The following is a 16,901-nucleotide window of genomic DNA, read 5'->3' on the forward strand; positions in this document are numbered from 1 at the left end:
TTATGCGCATCCTCCTGCGCTCCATCCAAAGTGTCCAAAATAGCTGTGACGCGCAGTCATGCCTCATATGACAGACGTCTGGAGATGCTGTTGCTCCTGCCATATGTTGCTGCTCAAATGAATTGAGAGACATGCAAAAGGGGGATAGTTTTAGTAGATTTGCAGTGGAGGACTGAACATTTGTTTACAGCCTCAAACAATTTAAATGGGAAACGACTTCTGAATAAAGGTATTTCATTTCACTTCAGCATTGAATTTAAAATTCATTCATTTGCCCCAATTTAGGTTTAAAATAATCTTTAAAGCAAATTTCTTAATGAAAAGTGATAAAAGGTATACTTTTAAGTTTAATTTGTGGTTCTGCTGGAGCCATGGTCCTACTTGTTCAAAGTGGTCAGTTCTAAACAGGTAACGGTTAAATAAAGGGTTTGCACTTAGGTCAGGATTTGGTCAGTTACCCAGATGCTCGGCCATATTGGCAATACTCGGATGTAAAGGACAGCATTTTGATTGCACGGTTAATGGAATACTGTTTTGCTAAAAACTTAATAAGCAGAAAGGGCGCAATATTTTGACAAACTAAAGTTAATAGGTGGTAAAGATACGTACAACCAATATTGATTAAGAAATTAGCCTAATATTTCACCTACCTAACCGAAAATGATAAGAACAAACACAAATGTTGTCAAGATTCTTCCCCTGGAAATCCTGGTTTAGTTTGGCCAACCACAAACACCTTTTGTTCCTCAGACAGTTTTTTGCACTCTTCTCCTTGATTTGTTATAACTTTTGGCAGTCTATAGTACTCCAGATGTTTTCCCTATCTGACAATCCCTATGGGATTTGTACAGCCCATTTCAGGCCAATAATTGACCAATAATCAGCAAAATATGCAAGTTTTGTTTGGTTCAGTGGCATTGTTTACATTCAGTGCCACCAACATAAAATTCTGTTATCATCTACCCACCCCGAATTGCATCAATTTCCTCCTTCTTTTGAACACAAAATAGGATATTTTGAAGAATGTTAGCAACCAAACAGTTGACGGTAACCATTGACTTCCATAGTATCTTTTTCCATACTATTCAAGTGATATTTGGAGGTCATTAACTCATAACCCGCCAGTGTTTTTTGAAAAAGTTTCAAGCCACTGCCAGCATTTTTGATTATTTTCACTTAATTTTCATGGCCATCAGAATATGTTGTTGTATGTATATCTAAACATGCAATACATCAAAATAAAGAACAGGATCTCTACTTCTAAACAAAAAAAAAATCTATTTTATTCTAACTTTAAGCATTTTTAACAACACTTGGATGTAGGTAAGTTTCATTAAAAAAGCAACACTTTGATCAAAAAGCTGAGAAAATTTCATTTTTATACAATCAATTATGACTTAATTACAAGATAAAAAGTAAAAATTATTAGATAAACAGTCAAAATTAATTTAATGACTTTATAAATGTTTATAGTCATTAAATCAATTTCAACTTTTTATCTCAAAATTTCAACTTTTTACCTAGTAAGTCATAATTTGTTTATAATTATATAATTACATAATTATGACTTGAGTATGTCATAATTTCGACTTTATAAGTCATAATTTCGACTTTGTATCTCGTAATCATGACTTTTTATCTCGTAATTATGACTTTAAGTATGTCATAATTTCGAATTTTTAAGGCATTAATTTTTTTATTTTTTTTTACCTGGCGGAAATGGGCTTCCATACCCCCAATTCTGTGTTTGGTGGGAAAGTGTTGTCTCACAAATAACGGAACTCTGTGTTTAGCTAGGAAAGAGTTAAGAATTTCAAAATGTCTTTGCAAACACATTTGGAATTCATAATTCCACATGGAATTCATATTAACCTATTTTCATTATATACTGAACTAAGGATTGTAAAAATTGGGTGTTATCGATCTGACAGACGATATTTATTTTAAGTTCACAGGTAATATTTTTAAAGCAGCTTTACAGAGAAGTATTCCAAGATGTTTAAGTGAGAATAAACCTTGATGAAACCAGTTTCTGCTGAGACTCTGCCCACCCTCCTCAATTACAATAAATTTACATATGCCAAATATTATCTATGTCTTACACTAGTCAAGCATTCATTGAAGAAATTATGATATTTAAAATGTTATTAAGTCAATGTTAAATTTGTAAAGATAATGATTAAATAGCATGGACGATGACTGATTTAGAGTCCTTTGAGGTTCATCTTAATCTGACTGAAAGGATGCAGGCAGTGGCGACTGAAGCGTGTGTCGCTGTCTAGCTGGTATAAACTGTAATTGGCAGTAGAGTTGCTTTGTAACGCCTCCCTACATTAATTCGCAGTCTTTGAAGTCAATCCTAAAACGGCAAGGAAGTGAAAGTGTCAGAGTTTGGAACTTTTTTTAAAAGCCTGAACTGTGGTCTCTGTTTCTTCTTCTCAAATGAACAATATTCACTGTCTGCGAATGAGTTGTCACAACGTTCCATAACGTTTTCCACATCTTTCTCTCTGGGCTGACAGATGACACAAAACAGCTTAGTGTCATGCAAATTCATATTCGGTGCGAGAAGAACATCTTGTTCGACAACAGTGCAACAATTTAATAGAGTTGTCAAACTATTTGGTTGTCAAAAAGACATCAGAAACAAACATTTTGTTATTATTTACGAATATTTACAGCAAGATTCGAGGAATCCTCACACAGCTATTTTCCTCACAAGAACAGGTCTGTCAAGATATGAAAAACACAATAAAGGAAACATAAAAATAGCAACTCAATAGCTTTGTGCAAGGAACAGATCAAAATGTACGGCTTCAAAACTTGGGAGATATGGATGACTCATTTTTTTTATGTTTTTTTTAAAAAGACAGACTTCATCCCTGCTCATTTTGAAACACACACCATGGGTTTGCAACAACATCAGAGATACTTCTGACATACTTAAAATTTTTGGTCATCTGTTCTTTTAAAGTAATTTTACGCTCTTAATGGAATAGTTCACCCAAAACGAAAATGTGCGGTCATCCAAGATGTAAATGAGTTTATTTCTTCATCAGAACAGATTTGGAGAAATCTAGCATTACATAACTCGCTCACCAATGAATCCTCTACAGTGAATGGGTGCCGTCAGAATGAGAGTCCAAATAGCTGATAAAAACATGTCCACATGTAATCCACATCACTCCAGCCCATCAATTCACAACTTAAAAAGTGAAAAAGTTGTGTGTTTAAGAAACAAATTCATTATTAAGGCATTTTAATGTTGAACAAAATCCACCGACATATTTGTTTAGAGTTGTTTTAGACTGTTTTAGCTTGTAAACAGTGCTTGAGCTGTGCACATTTCTCTCCTGATTCAGATGAGATTACTTTTTTTATTGGAGAAAGCAATATTATGAATAGAGGACTCTATATATTAACTGGAAACAATGGCTTGAAGTTTAATAAGGGAATTGCTTTTTACAAACATGCAGCTTTTCGCTTCACAAGATGTTAAATGATGGGCTGGAGTGGTGTGGATTATTGTGATGTTTTTATCAGATGTTTGTACTCTCATGCTGACGGCACCCATTCACTATGGAGGATCCATCTGTTTGATGAAGAAACAAACTCATCTAGATTTTGAATGGTCTGAAAGTGAGAACATTTTCAGCAAATTTTCAGTCGTGGGTAAACTATTCCTTTAAACTACTAGTCAAGGCACAAATGAGGCCTATGTACACAGTGTACGTGTTTGTGCTCATGCCTGTGTTTGTCTGTGTGTGTTCTAACCACAGAAAGGCCATGTTACACATCTCACCACGCACCCAGGGTTCAGGTGGTTTTGTACCTTTCATCTTGGACCATTTCATTAATCCTTTGATGCTTCCGCAGGTGTTTGAGCTCTCCGGGAAGACGCTGCCCTTTTATGCAGATCTGGAAACCTCCACTAACGCCTGTCGGAGGAGTCCGGCTTTCACACTCTCTGTCAGTGCCTGGGGAGAAGCTCTTCCAATTAAAAGGGATTAAATTCTGATTGAAGCACACTTAATGAATCAGATCGACAGTTGCTTCCTCTACTTCACAAGGGGGAATAATGACTAATGGCACAATGCGAGCGTGTGGTTGACTATTGGGATGAGTGCTTTTTTTTTGCAAGTGGACTCTGATGGAGGAATCACCAATCAACAGGTGAAGGTTTAAAATGTGGATTCTCAATTGGTTGCTGCAAATAGGGCTGCACGATTATTGGAATAAAGGCTGTGAGCAGCTCATGATTCAATCTGGGTTGCTTATAATGTGTTAACATGTGCCAACCATCTTTCTATACTTTTAAACCAGCTGTCGTCAACAAACACTCTTAAAAATAAAAGGTGTTTCACGATGCCATAGAATAACCTTTTTGGTCTAAATGGTTCTAAAAAGAACCTTTAACATCTGAAGAACCTTCCTGTTTCACAAAATGTTCTTTTTGACGAAAGAAGGTTCTTCAGAATATAACAAGGTAAGAAAGAGATGGTTCTTTGACTGAATGGTTCTTTGTGGAACCAAAAATCGTTCTTCTATGGCATCGCTGTGAAGAACCTTTTAAAGCCCCTTTATTTTTAGTATTATTAATAGTATTATTTAGTAATATTTTTAAGTGAACAAGAAGCTTTATGGATAGAAAAATTCTGTCATCATTTACTTACCCTCAAGTTCTTTCTAACCTGTATGAGTTGATTTTTTCAGTTTGGATTGCAACTAAGCTTTCTGATTTGGGAGGGAAACAACTGAAGAACAACAAAAGACATTTTGAAGAATGGTGGTAACCAAACAGTTAGCCACTGAATTACATACAAGTCAATGGCTAAAGTCAACCGTTTCATTACCAACATTCTTCATAATATCATCTTTTGTGCTTCTGTTGTGTTTTAATTTGTCTTCCCTAAATCGTTAAGTCCTAGTTGCGGGCTGAATGATAGGGTCTGTACAACAAGGTTTAAAAACAATGTAAAGAATAAAAGATAGCATATAATAGAGGGTTTGCACTTACGTCACTCAAATGTGCGGCCATATTGACGATAGAGACAGAGCGCATTTAGGCCACGCCCACACAGGGGGGGAAACAAACCAACGCTCTCCATTGACTTTGTATTGCGGGAAGCTGACTCCTTGTCCTTTCTGACTTGTAACAAAAAACAGAACAATGTCTAAAAGCTGCTATGAGACAATGTGTACAGTAAACAAGCTAAAAAACGCATAATTACGTTTTTATAAGCTGTCGACCCAAAAAACGAAAGTTTATAGACACAAATAGTTGTAGATGTCAGGGTATTTCACATTGGGCCATTCAGTTGGATCATATCTCCAACAAAAGGAAGGTAAGGAAAAGGTGCACTGACATACACCAATAAAATTTAGTTAACAATCTCCTCCTTTCAGGGTGGTGAAATAATCCTTTGACATGGTTAAATAATGAATGTTTACTGTCGCCGTTAAATTTCCCTCCAGCGGGCGTAGTTCTCAGAGTAATAAGCCACGTTGCGCTCTACTTTTGTGTTCTTAAACACTCATTTTTTTAGGTCGACAGCTTATAAAAACATACTACTGTGCTTTTAAGCTTGTTTACTGTTCACCTTGTCACCATAGCAGCTTTCAGACATTGTTCATTTTTTTGTTATAAGTCAGAAATGACATGGAGACAGCTTCCCGCAATACAAAGTCAATGGAGAGCGTTGGTTTGTTTTCCCCCCCGATGGGGGTGGATTTCAGATTATGTCTCTATACTCGGATGTAAACAACAGCATTGCATGGTTAATGTACTATTAAATACGTTGTTCTGCTAATTTATGAAATGTGGAAGCTGCTTAATCCTATAGCGAAGTTCTTAAAAAGCAGGAAAGGGCACAATATTTTCACAAACTAAAGTTAATAAGCGGTAAAGATACATACGAGTAGGGTTGGGAATCGAAAATCTGCCAGGACCTTACATGGTAATGTAAACATCAGTAGATAAGATGGATCGCGGTAAGCGTTTAAAAGTGTGTCTACGCTTTGTAAAAACCGAAGACAAATCTACCGCTGCACGCAAACTTCATCTTAGAGATCTTCAAGGGACGTATTTTAGTCCTGCGCCCGCCCGCTCCGGAAGGAACAAATGTTATTTCGTCCGGCAAAAGCCCACATAAAAGTAACTTATACCCCCGCGGGAAGACAGGTATCTACTTTATCTCTTGGCTGCATGAAACAAACCCTCCCATTAATGTAAAGGCAAAGATGATCAGAGTAATAGTAACAAACTCGCGCGTGCCTAATGTACTCATTCTTGTCTATCAGAGTCGTACATTAGGCACGCATAAGTCCGCTGTTGATTCACAAACCATTCATGATTTCGGGACTCTGATCCATAATATTTTTGCGTGAAATTTCAAAATATTTGCATAGTTTTCAAAATGAATGTCCTGTGAGTGTTTTATAATGAATGCTTACCCATAGAGGTGGATCTTGTAAGGGTCACTGGTGTTTATGCAAATATGAGCACCAGCATAAACAGATGTATTTACTGTATTTTTCATTTATAGGCTGTTTATTTTATAATAAATACAAACAGTAGATATTCAGTCACTTAAGAAAGAGTACTCTGAAGTTGTGAAGAATGTCTGAATTAAATAATTTAGGTGCTTTAAATCTGTATATGACTATTCATGTTAAAAAGTTAGAACAGAGGATTTTCTTTTAAATTCAAAAGTATAGCTTTAATTTAAAGTTTAGAGGAAATGTCAGGCATAGGGGGGCTTTACAAAATTGACCCGAGAAGAAGGGGGCCCTGATATAAAAAAGGTTGAGAACCCCTGTAATAAAATAATATGTTGCAAGCTAGCACTGAAAATAAACATGTTTGATATATTAATGTTTGACTTTTGTGTTTGTTGTTGTTTTACTAAATTGGAATCGAAACTGGGAATCGATAAGTGGAATCGGAATCAAAATCGATAAAATTCAAACGATACCCAACCCTACATTCGAGCAGTATTATCAAGCCTAATATTTCACCTACCTGACCGGAGATGATAAGAACGAACATGAATGTTGTCAAGACTCTTGCCCTGTAAATCCCAGTTCAATTTGGCCAACCACAAATACCCTTTGTCCCTCAGACAGTTTTTGCAATCTTCTCCTTGATTTGTTATAACTTTTCGCAGTCTGTAATACTCCAAATGTTTTCACCCCGACCGATTAGTACAGCCCAAAACATGGCAATAATTGTCCATTTTCAGAAGCAATAATCAGTAAAATATGCGAGTTTGTTCGGTTCAGTGGCATTGTTTATGTTCATTGCCGCCAAAAAGTCGATTGATAACGCGTCCTGAAAACACTTATGGACAATGGACTAGTTGTGTGACAAGCTTTCATCGTCAGAAACTATTAACTAAAATCAAAGGTTCAAAACATAAAGGTTTCTCACTTTTCTCCCCGTTTTCACTTCTGTCATCAGCTACCATCCAGCAGCGAGACCTCCTGAGATAAACAAAGGTTGCTGCGGGAAGAGGTGTTAGTGAGGTCAGCAGGGGGCGTTCATTTTACTGGCTGCAACGATTTTAATTGATCAGTCTATTAAAATACACTGTCCTTTGTTAAACTAACTGTGTGATGATTATAATTCATGGAGTGTTTCAAATTTGACTCGTTTCAGTCATAATGTCCTAATCAGCCCCATCTTCACCGCACTGATAGCTGGACACAAGGGTGGTGATTGAACAGACTCCCAGACACACACTATAAAATTATTTGAGTGGAGTGCCAAAAAAGCGCTGATTAAATTAATTGAATTGCTATTGATTTAGTTCATACACTCTTAGTCGTCTAATTCAATAACATCAGATGCTCATTCTGGTTTCTGAAGCAAATTCAGTTGAGATCAACAGGTCGAAAACATACAATGCCACATACCGAAGAGAGTTGCCTCACGATGCTCAGTGCTCAGTGAAAAGCCTCAGCAAGGCTGTGTTTAATGAGACGAACCTTGCGTGTCTTGACGCAAACTCCATAACATGCCACTATACCGTCTCTGTCTTCCCAGCACTCTTGTTGCTGAAGCTCTCAGCGGGGTCCTACTTCACATGTTTCTAGCACTTTCTATCTCTGATTACATCCATTGTGCACACAGCTAGTTTAAAGATTGCTTTCTCCGGCTTCAACAAGAGAAGACCCGGTGTTGTGCCGAATTCTGACCCCCGCCAGATTACTACCCCCCTAGTATTGGTAGGTTTAGGGTTAGGTGTGGGGGAGGGGTTAGGATTAGGGGTGGGGTTAGGATTAGGCAATCAGGTAGCGCTTTCAACGAGAGGGGGTGATAATTTGGCAGGGGTCGAAAAAAGGCACAACACCTGTCCTCAAAAGAACTACCTGATTTCATTCAAGCTCTCTCCCACATCTTTAATTTCTGGGGTATTTTTAAATCAACTCTAGGTTAGGTTAAATTACTCCTTTCAATCATATTGACTGAGTCGATTGCCAGTTTGAGTGGTACTGCTGCTGAGATTGAAAGAGAAAATGGATGGAAAAATCAGCCGCTTCTGTGCTTTCATGTGACATTAAGATGATTGAACAAGACACTGAATTGCTTTATAATAGGGTATATTATTTTTGGTTATTTCGTAGTTTTAGTCAACACCAATTTATACTCATTATGGGAGATGATTTGGGGAAAACATTCATCATATAAACTATAGTTGAACATGGATCTATTGAAAATATGAATCTAAAAGTAGACGTTTTGATTGCTGTGTGAGTTAGGAGGGAATACTTAAGGCATTATCGTGTAATAATGTAAATTAGGCTACTTTCCAGAAGAGGGCAGCAGAGTATGCAAACTGAAATAAACATTTGCAGTGCATCTTGAATAAATACACTACCAGTCAAAAGTACAGTAAGATTTCTTTTTTTTTTTTTTTTTTAAAGAAGTCTCTTCTGCACACCAAGCCTGCATTTATATGATCCAAAGTACAGCAAAAAAGTACAATTTTGAAATATTTTTACTATTTAAAATAACTGTTATAACTGTTTTGTACTTGAATGTATTTTAAAATGTAATTTATATTCCTGTGATTTCAAAGCTGAATTTTTAGCATCATCACTTCAGTCACATGATCCTTTAGAAATCATTCTAAAATTCTGATTATCTGCTCAAATATAATTTATTATTGTTATTATTATGTTGAAAATAGCTGAGTAGATTTTTTTTTAGGTTTCTTTGATGAATAAAAAGTTCAGAAAAACTGCATTTATCTGAAATAGAAATCTTTTGTAACATTACGAATATCTTTATCATCACTTTTGATAAATTTAAAGCATCCTTGTTAAATAAAAGTATTATTTTTTTCCTCAAATAAATAAATAAATAAATAACATAACATAAATAATAATCATAAATGCTGAACTTTGGATGTTTCTATTCATCAAAGATCCCTGAAAAAAATGTACTCAACATTTTTAAATATTGATAATAAAAATAAAAAAAGTTTCTTGAACAGCGTCTTGAAAATTTAGCTTTGATCACAGGAATAAATTACATTTTAAAATATATTCAAATAGACGTTATAGTAAATAGTTCAAATACTTCTATAATCAATTACTTCTTTAAAAAAAACAACATTAAATATTTTACTGTTCAAAAACTTTTGACTGGTAGTGTAGTTTAACCAAATATAAAAATAAGCCCATATGCTGTTATATTTATTTTTTCCTTTCAAAACAATTTCACATCGACCATAGCCACTGGTGGAACACAAAACAAGGTTTTATTTAATGCTAAACAGGTAAAGGAAAAGTTTAAGAAAAACCTATTAAGGCAAAAATAAGAATATTTTGAATGACTGAAACATTTGAGATTTTTAAAAACCATAGTTTCAAGTTTTTACATCATTCTCAAACTATTATCATCCTCAAACTAATCCAGATTTAAGAAGTAGCTCGTTAGGAGAGATATTGATTTGAGGACGCTGATTGGCTAAATGTTCTGTCATATCGAATATGTTTACATTTTCAATCAGCCATTGGCTAAACTGCTACATAGACCCGCCTCCTGTGGAAATTTCTCTGTCGCTGCAGAGCTATACTTAAGACATGCGAACAGACAGAAACTATATTAAAAACATATATTAATTATCAGTTAATATAATTTTTAATAACAATAATAATACTCATTGTGTTGAGACATAACAACTGAATCTCTGCATCGACCGTTTCATTTTCTCACACACAGCAGCTGTGCATGTGCTGAGGAAATACAAGAGAACGATAACAGGAAATGGTTTATGAAACGCTTCCCCACTTTCTCTGTCATTATGTAGAGTAGTCATGTTTTGGTAATAATAATAAAGTTCTACAGTCTGATGTTTCCCCCTCTTGTTTTTCATTCCCCACACTGCATCAAAACGCTTCAAGTTGAAACTTAATGTCCAGTGGAAGTGACTTGCATTATGTGTGAAAGATGATCCAGGGCTGCTGACTGAAGCAGGCAGAGAAGACGAGGTAAATCATTGTTTCCTATGTTTTGCATGCCCTGTTCCACCTCAACGTATGTGTCCAAAGGTCTCTTATATCTCGTATTTCTTCACTCAGTAGGACGATTAAAGGGACAAGCAGTTGTTGTCGGAGTGAAACAACAGTAGGAGATTTTCTTTCACTTTGACAGATTTTGCTCTGATATGTTAGGAATGCAGAATGTGAGACAGCTTGTAAAAATTGTCATCAATAAATGCACTGTTAAAAAAAAAAAAAGTACGCAGTTCTGAATGGAAAACAGCAACAGCTTAAACTAATACCATGGTCACATGTTCTTAAAGGTATACACACATGGATAGACACTCGCCAAATGAGAGTAAACATAGACATAAATAAAGTTACCTGCTAGTTGGCCAAAACTTTATTAGAAACTGCATTACACAGTTTACATGGAATTCTAGAAATGTGATGTATAAAGACAAATATATACAAACTGTCTGCTAAAGAAAGCTGACTCAGATGTCTTGTGTTTTGATATCATTAGATAAGTTTATCTAGGATGTATAGGTTTTTCCATTATGGGGGACAAAATCCACTGTGCACAAACAGTCAATTGACTATTATATAGTCAATTACATAATGATATGTGACTCTGGGCCACAAAACCAGTCATAAGGGTACATTACTTGAAATTGAAGTAAGCTTTCCATTAATGTATGGTTTGTTAGAAAAGAAAACAAATCAAAAATTATTTTTGATCTATTTGCAGTAGGTAATATTACAAAATATCCTAATATCCTAATGATTTTTGGCATAAAAGAAAAATCGATAATTTTGACCCGTATAATGTATTGTTGGCTATTGCTAGAAATATAGCAGTGCTACTGGTTTTGTGGTTCAGGGTCACATGTGAATTTCAGCAAAAATAACTGAATGGGAAATGCATTCTGAAAGACATGCATTCAAATACTAAAATGCTTAAAACAAAATAAGAGTGTTATTTTTTTGTTGTTGTTGTTGTAGATGGCATTAGCGTTCATGCCAGCTCTGGCTCGTATGGCCGTATGCGGCGGCACCCATGGAAACGAGCTGTCCGGTGTGTATGTGGTGCAGGAGATGGAGCGACAGTGGATAGAGAAGGGAGAGGGCGCTTGGCCGATTCCCGTTACAACTGTGCTGTCAAACCCACGGGCTGTGAAGGAGTGCAGAAGATACACTGAGACGGATATGAACCGCTGCTTCAACAAAGCCACGTTGAGGTGAGATGAGGAGCTGCAACATGGAATGTAGTTTTGTTGGTTAATGTCCTGTTAAACAAATACAGTATACACATTGCATACAAAATGCATGTTTTTTTTTTTATTTAGTTCTGACCTGAATAAGATATTTCACATAATTGTCCAAAAAAATAATAGTTTAGCTTATAAAAATGACCCCGTTCAAATGTTTACTTACGTTTGTTTCTTAAAACTGTGTTGTTACCTGAATGATCCACAGCTGTGTTTTGTTTAGTGATAGTTGTGCATTATTCCCTTATTTGTCCTGAACAGTTAAACTGCCCGCTGTTATTCAAAAAAATCCTTCAGGTCCCACAAATTCTTTGGTTTTTCAGCATTTTTGTGTATTTGAACACTTTCTAACAATTAATGTATACTTTTGAGACCTTTTCACATTGAGGACAACTGAGGGACTCAAATGCAACTATTACAGAAGGTTCAAACACTCATTGATGCTCCTGAAGAAAACACAATGCATTAAGAGGTATATTTAATGCATTTTGTCTTCTGGGAAACATGTATCTTCTGTAGCTTCTGAAGGGCAGTACTAAATAGAAAATTATGATACTTAGGCAAAATAGGAAAAATGTACACATCTTCATTCTGTTCAAACGTTTACACCCCCGGCTCTTAATGCATTGTTTTACCTTCCGAAGCACCAGTGAGCGTTTGAATCTTCTGTAATAGTTGCATATGAGTCCCGCAGTTGTCCTCAGTGTGATCTCAAAATCAGTCGTTGTTGGAAAGGGTTCAAATACACAAAAATGCTGAAAAACCAAATAATTTGTGGGACCTGAAGGATTTTTCTGAAGAACTGTGGGCAGTTTAACTGTTCAGGACAAACAAGGGACTCATGAACAACTATCACTAAAAAAACACAGTTGTGGATCATTCAGGTAGCAACACAGTTTTAAGCATCAAGCATATGTAAACATTTGAACTGGGTCATTTTTATAAATTCAACTATTATTTTCTCTTGTGGACTATATGTAAATGTCTTTTATGTCACCTCTCTCTTCCAGTTCTCCTGTTACAGACAGCAGCCCATATGAAGTCCGGCGTGCACAAGAACTGAACAATCTGCTAGGGCCGAAAGGATCCACAGATGCAATAGACATGATCTGTGACCTTCATAACACCACATCGAACACGGGTCTCACACTCATCCATTATACAACAAGTGACTGGGTGACCCTGCACATCTGCAAATACTTACAGGCAAGAACATCACAAGTGTGCTTCAATAAACACCATACTGGAAACTAAGGTCGAACTGGTGGAGGGTTTGACCCAAAATTTGACAGAGAGCATATTCAATGTAAAATCTGGTTCCTGAAACAAAACCAGTGGAGAACCACATACCTACATTGTTGTAAATGTTCCATTTCAAATATGTTGACCATTTCATAAGTAGAATAGGTTTTTTGCACCTGTGCACGTGTGTTTTGATGTTGTGTGTTCTCATGTACACATTTAAGACTAAGATAACCAAAGTGCCTGTGAGAGTGGTGGTACTGGATTTCCCAGTTAGTGACGCATATAACTTGGAGTCTGTATCCAAGCATGGCTTTAGTAAGTTATGTTGGTCATCTCAATGCATTTGCTTTGTGTATCTAACCACAAATGCACATTCAGATGACCTGTGTTTCTCTAGCTCTAGAGGTCGGGCCGCAGCCGCACGGTGTCGTCAGGGCTGACATCTATATTGTTATGAAAGAGGCAGTCGACTTGACAATAGACTGGATCCACAAATTCAACTCAGGTACTGTAGGCCCTAAAAAGGTGTGGTTTAAGTGTGTTGTAAGTGGGTTTTATTTCAAACTATGTTGTTTTCAGGAACGGTGTTTGAAGGCGGGGATGTAGAAGCCTTTAAGTATATCAAGAGTGTTGATTATCCCAGGGATCCAGAGACTCGGACTCTCACCGCTGCCATTCATCCTCAGCTGCAGGTGCTGATCGTTCTGCTGTTTATTATATTATAAAACAGAATCAGCAAAGATGCTGTGCATATCATATGTGACCCTGGACCACAAAACCAGTCATACAGGTCAATTTTTAAAATTGTGATTTATAAATCACCTGAATAAATAAGCTTTCCATAGATGTATGATTTGTTAGGATAGGACAATATTTGGCCTAGATGCAACTATGTGAAAATCTAGAATCAGAGAGTGGAAAAAAAAATTGAAAATCACCTTTAAAGTTGTCGAAATGAATTTCTTAGCAATGCAAATTACAAATCAGAAATTACGTTTTTATATATTTATACTAGGAAATTTACTAAATATTTTCATGAAACATGATCTTTACTTAATATTCTAATGATTTTTGGCATAAAAGAAAAATCGATCATTTGACCCATACAATGTATTGTTGGCTATTGCTACAAATATACCTGTGCTACCTATGACTGGTTTTGTGGTTCAGGGTCACATATTTCATGCCTAAAACTGAACTTGAAGCTTGTTTTAGCACCATTTTTTCCATTTTTATTACAGTAATGATGAAAGTCTCATTGTAATTACTGTAATGTGGGACAAAATATAAATTATTAAAATGGTAACGCATTGATTCATCACGGTAGTTTTTGTTGTACTGTTTTTTTGCTGATTTAAATTTACAAAAAAAATCTTATTGCAGTATATAAAAAAGGGATGGTGTACAATGTCTGTATGCAAGTATGGTTTGTAAATAAAAAAAAAATCATACTTTTTTAAAAATTAAACATCACACATTTTATGTGAAATTCATCTAAAAAGGTTTTTTTTTTTTTTTTCTAGGACAGAGACTTCTGTCTCCTCAAACGGGGAGACCCTTTGTTTTTTACATTTTCTGGAGAAACTGTTAAGTATGAGGAAGAAGACGAGACACTTCATCCTTTCTTTATCAATGAGGCAGCCTACTATGAAAAGGGAATCGCTTTTCACTTGGCCAAAAAGTTGACGCTGACAATTCCAACGGTGCAAGTGCAGAAAAACTGAATCATGATAGAAGAAAGGATATTAAACTCAGCACGATTGCCAGAAAAAATTAACATCAATCAGATGATTTCACAAGACAGAAATCAAATTATTTTACCAAATTTTCAATCACTTTTAACTCAGGTAGACATCATGTGCTTATTTGTAGCTGTATAAAAATGAAAGGCTTGTTTAATTGTCAAAATCCATACATTCATTACAGATTTTTAAAATTTTAATACAATATTTGGTCCAGTTCTTACATTTCTTCTAAATGTAACTTTGTAACTAATCTCTGCTGTTGATGCATTTACAAAATTGTCATTTCTATGTAATTTTGTGTATTGTTGGGCCTTTTCAGTTTACAGTAATAATAAATATTATTGCTTCTTTTGAAAAACCTTTTGTTTTCTTGGATCTTAAAAGCAAAACCAGTTGAGACCCACTGATCAAAGTGATGGTGTGAAAACATGTCTGGCCATCAGATCCTATATATCACAGATACACAAAACTGAGTGGAATGGTTCACAATCACATCTGCTACTCAGGCAAGCAAACACACATCTGTCAGAAACTGGTGCTAACATAAGGTTAGAAACATCATTCTTTCAAATTTTGCTCTCCAAAAATTGTACATCATGTAAAAATGATGTGTAGTAAAAGTTTGTGAAAATCGGTCACACGGTGGTTCTATAATAAGAAACTTTACATTTTTGTATGGAACTTAAAATTCTTGTTTCTTTGAAATCCTTGCTTTAAAGGGGACATATCATGAAAATCTGACTTTTTCCATGCTTAAGTACTATAATCGGATCCCCAGTGCATCTACCAACCTAGAAAACATGAAAAAGGACAACCTAGTAACTTTATTTTGGTAAGCCTTTCTCTGCAAGCTTGTTAAAAAAACAAGATACTCAGATTTCGCTTCTTATTACAATATTTCCGCCCTTTAATCTGCATGTTTTCACCCACGGTGCTGCCATTTTGTTTGCATGCTAACTATTTAGAGTCCCAGGCTCAGAGGAGACATAAGAGCAGTGGATTTACTGATTTATTTACTGTATATTACGCTGCTGCTTCACAGATCTAATATAAACATGCTATTTCTTTCCCAGCTGCATACCTTCAGACATAACCGGCTATTTTATCATTTTATAACTATTTTATAACTCCTGTGCGTTTTTAACATAAACCTTTGTGTGTGTGACAGTTTAAGCGCAATAAGACCTGAAAGAGAACTTAGTTTAGTACTCAAAGTCCTTGTGACAGCCGCTTGCTGTGCGCATGCTTCGAATGCGTGTACTCAGAAAACGCTGTATCAGAAGTTTAAACTAATATGGATTTAAAACGCATGATTAAGCGCCATAGTAGTGTTAATTTTGTCAGACGAGACGAGACGAAATATGTTCGTCAACGACCTTTTTTTTCATGACTAAGACGAGACGATGACAAGACTGCACCATTGTCCAAAAACGCTGACTAAGACTAAATTAACATGCATTATTGTTGACGAAAAAAGACGAGACGAAAATGTTTTGCATAAAATAAAAACTAAGATAAAATCTCTCATCATTTTCGTCTACAATCGTCTCTGCTTTTTCATCAGCTAACTGCGCTTTGGCGCGCTGGCTGGCGCTGAGCCAGAGACGGACGAGCTCTGCTCTTGTCATATAATCACAACTATGCAGTGTTTTTAACCACATAACGCTTATTTTAGGTTTCAGACATTTAAATACACGTAAGTACTAGTAAAAGGAGACATTTAGAGTTTGTAAAATACACACATAGGTCTATGGAAGCAGCAAATAACAATCTATTCAAATATAATTTGCCGATGTGTTTTATTCATATCACATACACATAGGCTTAGTAACTAAAAAGTTCACTCTATTCCTCTTCCAGTTCACCAGCCACTTACTTGCATGTATTTCGGGAGAAACGGATGAATGTATATGTGCTGTAAATACGGCTGACAGGACTCTCTGAGTCTGAACGGCAGCGCGAACAAACATGGCCGCGCCCATCTCACGTTACAGATTACGACCCAGATCATTTATATAGGGTTTTAAGTACGAAACATACTAATTCACACATATTTGTGAATCGGAATATTAGATAGTTCATGGCATGGTAAGCAAGTGTGTGAGTATTTTGGATAAAAATGGAAAAACGAAATAAAAGCGCTCTATCTGTC

The 16,901-nt window shown here is 35.8% G+C and overlaps 1 protein-coding gene across 2 annotated transcripts; it reads left to right on the forward strand.

The window, feature by feature from the left end:
• Positions 1-10,250: 10,250 nt before the first annotated feature.
• Positions 10,251-15,071, forward strand: LOC141336057 (N-acyl-aromatic-L-amino acid amidohydrolase (carboxylate-forming) B). Of its 2 annotated transcripts, XM_073841562.1 has the most exons (8): positions 10,251-10,497; positions 10,588-10,633; positions 11,494-11,729; positions 12,770-12,965; positions 13,226-13,319; positions 13,402-13,509; positions 13,584-13,696; positions 14,528-15,071. In XM_073841562.1, the coding sequence occupies exons 3-8, from the start codon at positions 11,494-11,496 to the stop codon at positions 14,726-14,728; spliced, it is 948 nt and encodes a 315-aa protein (XP_073697663.1). In that variant the 5' UTR covers positions 10,251-10,497; positions 10,588-10,633; the 3' UTR covers positions 14,729-15,071. The 2 variants fall into 2 exon arrangements, with proteins under 2 accessions (XP_073697663.1, XP_073697664.1); XM_073841563.1 differs by lacking the exon at positions 10,588-10,633.
• The last annotated feature ends 1,830 nt before the right edge of the window (positions 15,072-16,901 follow it).

This window comes from Garra rufa, chromosome 6, assembly GCF_049309525.1.
Source record: "Garra rufa chromosome 6, GarRuf1.0, whole genome shotgun sequence".
Taxonomy (NCBI): domain Eukaryota; kingdom Metazoa; phylum Chordata; class Actinopteri; order Cypriniformes; family Cyprinidae; genus Garra; species Garra rufa.

Bases quoted from the DNA above. Each gene is read 5' to 3' on its own strand.
- LOC141336057 (XM_073841562.1), top strand. From the start codon at position 11,494: ATGGCATTAGCGTTCATGCCAGCTCTGGCTCGTATGGCCGTATGCGGC. The intron at 12,966-13,225 runs GCAAGAACATCA...TACACATTTAAG, and splicing joins ACATCTGCAAATACTTACAG to ACTAAGATAACCAAAGTGCC. The intron at 13,697-14,527 runs GTGCTGATCGTT...TTTTTTTTCTAG, and splicing joins CCATTCATCCTCAGCTGCAG to GACAGAGACTTCTGTCTCCT.